Consider the following 7,913-nt stretch of genomic DNA (forward strand, 5'->3'; position numbering starts at 1 on the left):
ACATCTGGTGGAATGCTGTCTTATCTCAAGAACAGGGAAAAGTTAAAAATTCATGAAATATTTCTGATGAATTGTAATCAATTCATTTACTTTTGATATTCTTATTTAAGAATTTTTTTTTAGTATATCATTTTGGCTTGCGACAGATTCTTAAACTATAACTCCAATATGACGCTTCTTTCGCTTTGTAAACAACACCGTGTGAAAATTCTCGATATATCTATACTTAGCGCAGACTCAGAAATATTCAAAATAATGGATGTAACAATATACCTCCTACGTCAATACACATCTATTTGAACTTATTTGCAAACGCATTGCCGATTTTATTGTATTAAAAATTGAAATAAAACAAAAGACAAAAGAATTTTCATTCTTATTTGCATAATAAAAAGAAGTAATATACTACAACTAGTTGTGTTTATTTCCTAAATATAGTTACAGAGCTTTCTTTTGTGCAATGTCAGTTTCATCGTGGAACGCTTTCTTTATAAAATCAGGGGTTCATTAAGGGGTGAAAATTATCTTGATAGTTATGTTACGATTTTAAAAGCTATCAATATACTAATTTAAATTGCAGTATAAAAACAATATATTTTTTTTTGTAACCATCGAAGTTCGTATACTTTATTGTATAAAATGCAGATATTGCTCTTCGAAACTAAATGACATTAATTACATATCTAAGACCGTTAGATTCCTCGTTTTGATTATTTAACATTCGTTATGGCATGACCTGTTATGGTGTCCTATGTTAAATGTTTTTTTTCTTATTGTTGAATTTTATCCAATTATGATTGCAGACGCTAACGTCATTTGATGTTTGATTGGAAGGTGTCTTATTTGCAATCAGGAATTACAGGAAACCACATTTTTTAAATTGTATTTATGTCATTAACAACTTAACATAAATTATTAAAGTAATTCATGAAGTTTTTTTGTTCATTATTTCTATAGCTTACTTACGAATCCACACACACATCTATTTTATACATATCTACAATTTAATCACTGTTATTGTTTATACCTTTCCATTGTACGTGTCTAATCAAATCGTGTTGTACATACAAGTCAATTGTTTATTCAATGTATATATATACATAGGTTAGCAGGTTAAACAGATATATACACATACTAGTATACAAAAACTATTAAGATGAGCCGTCAACAAAACAACATGTCTGCTGTTGAAGTTTTGTTATGTTGAAAATTTTCTTCCTAAATGCCTGCATCATACCCAGTTGACTTGAAGCAACATTGAAAAGTTGCCATATCTTCAGATGTAACTTCTGTGTTATCAATATGACCCGCTAGGTCTCTATACGTAGGGTCTTCTCCTAACGATTTAAGAAATTCAGTATATGCGTGTTTACATATATTGCTATGCAAAAGCATATCCATTAATTCCCTGTTCTTTTCTTTTTGTGATTTACAAGCTTCTATCTTTTGCCTTTCATCTACTGACAACACATCACTTGTTATCAGATGGTCTACTATGTCATCGTGTTTAATACTAGCGACGATAAGGGAGTAATTCTTCTGAAGGCGAACTTTATAGTGTTGATTAGTCACCACTGATAATCCTACAAATATAAATTGAGATTTAACAATGATTTAATGTTAACAGCACACTATCAATTCTATTCTTAAAGTCTTTTAGTTAATAAATAAATCTAAAATTACAGCGGATATCATGCAATCAATGTGTGTCTTTACCAACATAAGTTGGAAATCAAGGTAATAGAGACACGCTTAGAAAAAAAATAGTATACCTTAAAATAACATATCAATTATGATAGTACACGCTCTGAATCTATTGATGACACTTTGTACATTTTTAGTGTAATGTATAACTACTTCAGATACCTGAGACAATGTTATTCCATCTGGTTTGTTTACTCATTGTATTCCCACCTTATTATACGGTTAAGGCTCTATTTACTTAAATTATATAGACACGACAATTGAACAAGCTCACTTAAATTGGACGTTATCAATAGGAACTGAAAATAAATAGAAAATGTCAACTCCAACAATTTCAAATAATAAAGTCCTTCCGGTGAATAATCAAACAGTGGAAATCCAAAAGTCTCCGAAAAGGCTGTTATATGAATGTATTTACACAAAGAACATTATCACGTGTGGCCATTTCTCATGTGTTGGTAATTTGCTTTTCGTGTTCTTTGTGTTAGGCATTCGAATATCGTTTAGGAGGAGGGAGCTGGGGACGTTTTTTTATAGCTTAACTAATGGTACAGGTAATGTATTCCTACAAGTCATATGCATTGCTTTGAACTCATTTAATTTACATCGAAGTTCCTGTATATACAATGTTACGTTAAGGCTACAAGCAATCATCTCCCTCAATTTGTAACTTACAGTTTTTAGTCAATAGTGAATAATAGCACAAAAACAGAAATGGCATTTTTGAATGGCTATTCAAGCAGATTTGAAAAGTAAGAGTATGCTTTTACATGGAGAGGTTTAATGACTTCTATATCTGCAAAAATACATATGAAAACTGTGATCAAGATATATCAAGTCGATCGATTTATTTGAAGTGAAATGAATCGCATGGTCACTTTAGTTGCAGCTCAATGTATATGACACAACTCAATAAAGCGATGACTGTGATTCAAATCTTTCAAATGTACACATATTTCGATTCCCTTTCCGTTTCGTTGATCTTTAGAACAATGAATTGTGTGAATTCTAGTCATTTTACTGAAAACAGTTTCTGTCTATTAATTATTGGTAAAACATCTTCCAAGATGATTGGCCAAAAAATAAAGCTAAGACTTTTATTTTTAAGGCAATGATTAGATATAGGAAGTCGGGTATAAGAGCCAATGAGACAACGCTCCATCCTAGTCACAATTATAAAAGTAAACCGTTATAGGTCAAGTACGATTTTCAACACGGAGCCTTCTCTCACACCGAACAGCAGGTTATAAAATCCCCCAAACAATTACTAATGTAAAACCATTCAAACAGGAAAGCAAACGGTCTAATTTATATAAAAGAGAAACGAGACACACTTAAGAACCACATCAACAAACGACAACTACTAAACATTTGATGTCTGATTGAGAATAGTTGAAAACAAATGCAGTGAGGTTTAAACGTGTTTAATGGTACAAATCTTCAGATATTTCACTCTTATATGATACAATAGTGTGACACTTCAACATAGAAAGACATACTATAAAATATCAATTGGAATGGCTTAATTCAATCAAGAGAAGTGGTAACACAAATGAACATACAATGAACGAATAAATTTGATCTTTCATACAATGTGTATAAGTCAACTGATGGTTTACACATGCCATTCATATTGCTTTACGTATATCTTTTGTTGTTCACCCTGTTTGCTCTCGACTAAATTATAATCATTCGTTTATAAATTTCCAGAAAACTTGGTAAGACACTATCCTATAATGATCCTAACACTATAACCGTGGTAGGGAGTTTTCGAATAGTTGGGGTTTATTTCTTTGATTTTTTCTATTTCCTTAAAGGAAAGAATAAACAGTACTTGCAAAATGTAATAGCTGTTTAGTATCCCTTAAATATGTAGCATTAACACACCACTACCAGACAAGATGTAATGCTATGTAATGTCTTTGTATACATAATTTGCATAACTTTTTGCCAATATTATGCATTACATTACAATTACATATGTATGTCAAAATTTAAGCATCAAACATGACATGCATTACTCTGGAAAATGTAATCCATAACAGGGCATCGCAATTACAAAAAAGGCATTTATCTACGGCTGATTTGAAATTTATTTCAAATATCCATGATGTAGGCCCACATGAATGCAACATTGTGAGTTACCTATAACAGTTCCGTATTCAATTATAAACGAAATGTTAGCTTTATACTTTCAAAGAATATAACAATAGGAAGATGTAGTATGATTGCCAATGATTTTACTCTAAACCAGATACCAAAAAGTGCAGCTGGGGTTCTGTTTCCCCAACCTTTTCATATAACTATTCATATATTGGGTGGACAAAATTGTTACATTTTCCCATGATAGGTTCATATGGTGTGGCATATAAGAATTGAATTCCCAAGTTGTAAAAGAAAGACAAGTGATTGATAAAAGCACAGTCAGAAACACCAAAGACTTGACAGAAGAATTGACAGAGGAAATTATTACAGTACAAGAACAAGAATGCTTTTAAAGGAAGCAATTGGCGCAATTTGAATAGCTACAACTTGTCGATACAATTTTTACCGAAGCGTGCATAAATGTTATCAAGGAAATCAAAAATGAGTTGCAACACATGTAACTGCATTCTGATTTTTCAAACGACCATTTAAATCAATATGAAAAATGACAAAATTACTGATCTCCGAGGAAAATTAAAAGCGAAAGCCCCTTATAAATGGCATGATCAAACGCTCAAACACATAAAAAAATATATGACTCCCGTCGGAGCACATACTTGAATGACGACGAATTGACAATTTCATTCTGATATGTTATTTCGAATAGTATTTACGGCATAAAACTACCACATTGGTGGCTGCTTAAACGGCTGGTACAAACATAAACCTTTGTGCGAGTAGTTAACGTGTGTGTTTTCTTCTCCAGAATTGGGCGTATTATGTCCATTTAAAACTACATCTACATGCTTTTCAAATATATACTGGAATATCAAACACATTTTGACAATTTTTTTCAATGTTACCACATTTAGGAAAAAAGGGTACACGATTGAAGTTTGATTCATTTAAACAACAATTAAAATATTGGAGTTCTTTGATATTTGTCTTTTATACAACTGCATGTTAGTAATTATCATTACAATCAATTAAGCTGCTTAGTCGACTTATTTAAATATGTTTAAATTCAGTTTAGTCTGATAAAGGTATACAACTCTCACATATAGATCTTACTTTTACTTTCAATAGGTGATGATTTTGAACTTGAGCTTAGATCCTGTGATTCATATTTCAAATTCGTAGCCAAATCTTGGTATCCATTCTTCTGCAACGATTTAACAAACACGGTATACGTAGGCTCTCTCCTATTCATCAGTAAATCAACCAATGCTTTATTTTGATCATCTTGTCCAGCATGTTGTTCAATGCGTCGTCTGTCGTCAACTGATACCACCAGATGTGTCATCATATCATCTAAGATATCACTTATGACTAACTCCTCTATAATTTCGTTCCGATAATCGCTGATTCTATCTGTATTGGTATATAATAACATGTTTACAGTTGTAACTTACATCATGATAGAGAATATTGCACATTATTCAATGATTGCTCAGACTTTTTAAATTTCAAATCAATATAATTTGATCTGAATTTCTTCAGATTTTAAACATAATTAATACATGCAATACTATTATTTGGTTAATCATTGTTTTTTTTAATTATTGTTTTCTTCAAAACTATGAAAAAACCATTTTTCACGTTTTCCAATTTCTAAACAGCTTGGTTTGGAGATTATTTGGAAAATTAAAACGTTTTCTAAGAACCGTATGTTTCATTAAAACATTTATGAAACTCATATATACTGCTAGGAACAGCAACACACAGACATAATTCAAATTTGCAGAGTGAGTCTTTTACCGCTCCAGAATTATGCCTTTTTTATTTTGAAATTTGGCAATCTTGAGTAGGGACATTCCCGTCCTCAGACATATATGGTTACTTTAATATTTACAGAACACAAACTTGAGCATTGCTTAGTTTGCCAAACTCTATAGAGCTTTTGTCTATAAATAATAGTTTTTTAACATGTTTAATATAACAATCAAACATGAATTTTAAAACATAGTTTATAAAACAGTAATTGAGGGCCGACAACTCTTAATAAAATGATTGAAATATCAATCATTTTGACTTATCCGTAAATACCTTTACTCGATTTTTTTTGGGGGGGGGATTGATGTTAGCTTTACTGCCTGTCACTTTAGTTATGCTATTCTTATTTATTTTCTAATAAGTATTCACCAAAAACCCACAAAATTGATAAAAATTGTAAATGAACGACAATACATCCTTTTTGAAGTCTAACGAGTAGAATAACGTGAATAGTAATTACAATTGCTGAAATTGCAACTGTTGGTTTTATCTTTAGGATTGTGTTATAATGTGTCACCTCGGTACCTTTAAAGGGAAGTAAGATGTGACGTACAGTTCACTTTATTTAATGAACATGTTAACTAAAACAGGCTAAATACATTTATAACTAATATCATATAAAGGACACAGTAAATATGAATACAGATGGAATTTAGCACATCAAGGTCACTTAAACTATAATCGAAATTAAAATGGCTTCGTAAATCTGAGTGGTGTATTGTTTCTTTTGTCCGGTAGAAATTAAAGGTAAAGAAAATACCGCAAAAGTCAGTGCAAATTTCAGTAAAGGGCCAAAACTGCAAAAAGGGGTCGTCTTATTTCGATCGTTTGTTTTCAAAGAAGTTTTTTTTTGGTATGCACTAAGCGTGTTTCTAGTTTTATATCTGACTTTTATAATTTCACAATAAATGTTACACCCCGTTATCAGTCGCAGTGAAAGGCCATTACTTCAATGTGGAGTATCAGACAACTGCGGTCATTTTAACGAGATGTGGATTATGTTTTGCTGTCTCATTTGTTAGAACTCTACCGTTATATTCTATTATAAGAGTTCCTCATGAATCAAAACATAAACGGAACAACAACAAAATCATCATTTAAGTGTGATAACCACAATCACATGAATCATGATATATCAACAGGTGATTTTAGTTGTTTGGATTACAACGGGGTATTTTTTATGGCATATCGTGTTTTCCTTTTCTCTCCAGCGTGTTTGAAGCTTGCACAATTCTAAAATGAAAGGGGTAAATAATACATCAAAAGTTCAGGTGCATCTTAAAGATTTAACTGGTGATTTCGAACATTTCTGTCCTGCTTTTTTTATTACATGTTACTTGTTAAAATGGGAAAAGCTTTAAATAATGTTCACAATTAAGTAATGCTTTCCTTTTGTGTAACCAAACGTTTTTTTAAGAAAAGATGTTTGCAAAACTTTCCTGACTTCAAAGGATGACGATGTTGGATGAAAATATGAAAATACCTGACATATATAGGCCCTTTAGGCACAGCAAAAGACATTCTCACCCCATGAAAACAAAGTAATCTGTATTGATTACAGCCATCACAATCAAATTAATACTCTATTTGTCTGATAGATGTATAGTCATATTAAGTGTACGCACACATGTAAACTTTATTGTGTATACCTTCAATTTCCTCCTTTACTCCTACTTCGTATGTTAAGGATTCTACAACACCAGCCAAGTCCAGGCGATAAAGAGTTTTGACTAAAACTTCATATGTAGCATGATACTGCTTCCGCCATTTGCAAAGCACCTCTTCTGTTTGGCCACGAAGATTTGTAACATGATTCGATTGAATCTGATGCATTTCAACCACAGACAATCCAAGTTCGATGCCAAGCTGGAAAGTTTCCTTACCAATATGATTGAGCAGTATTTTCATATCTGATCTCAAAGGTTTAAGATTCAACTTGGCCATTGGTATCTCTAAAATTAACAATATTTTATATAACACATGATATGTTATAACGCTTTCACATGTTCTATCAAATTACTTTGCAGTTTGTTTTATTTATTTACTTTTTTATGAACAAAAAGTTATAACAACAACGTTTAATATGTCCTGCCAAACCTATCCATATAAACGAAAAAAATAACAAGGTCACTGAGTATCACTCAACATTTTGTCCAACAGAAACAGACTGCCTAGCATTTAAAATAAACACAAGGGGCTCTCGACATCCTGTATTGATCAATTGAAACTATCTGTCATTTACAATAGCCTCAGCCAAAGTCGATTAGGATGGAATTGTATGGTGTTTTTTT

General features: G+C 31.6%; 1 protein-coding gene across 1 annotated transcript; it reads right to left on the bottom strand.

Moving 5' to 3' along the window:
* Positions 1 to 844: 844 nt before the first annotated feature.
* Positions 845 to 7,570, bottom strand: LOC134721152 (dystonin-like). The gene is made up of 3 exons (XM_063583957.1): positions 7,272 to 7,570; positions 4,921 to 5,220; positions 845 to 1,583 (listed from the first exon to the last, which is right to left on the bottom strand). The coding sequence occupies exons 1-3, from the start codon at positions 7,564 to 7,566 to the stop codon at positions 1,219 to 1,221; spliced, it is 960 nt and encodes a 319-aa protein (XP_063440027.1). The 5' UTR covers positions 7,567 to 7,570; the 3' UTR covers positions 845 to 1,218.
* Positions 7,571 to 7,913: the final 343 nt, after the last annotated feature.

Source organism: Mytilus trossulus, chromosome 6 (assembly GCF_036588685.1).
Source record: "Mytilus trossulus isolate FHL-02 chromosome 6, PNRI_Mtr1.1.1.hap1, whole genome shotgun sequence".
NCBI lineage: Eukaryota > Metazoa > Mollusca > Bivalvia > Mytilida > Mytilidae > Mytilus > Mytilus trossulus.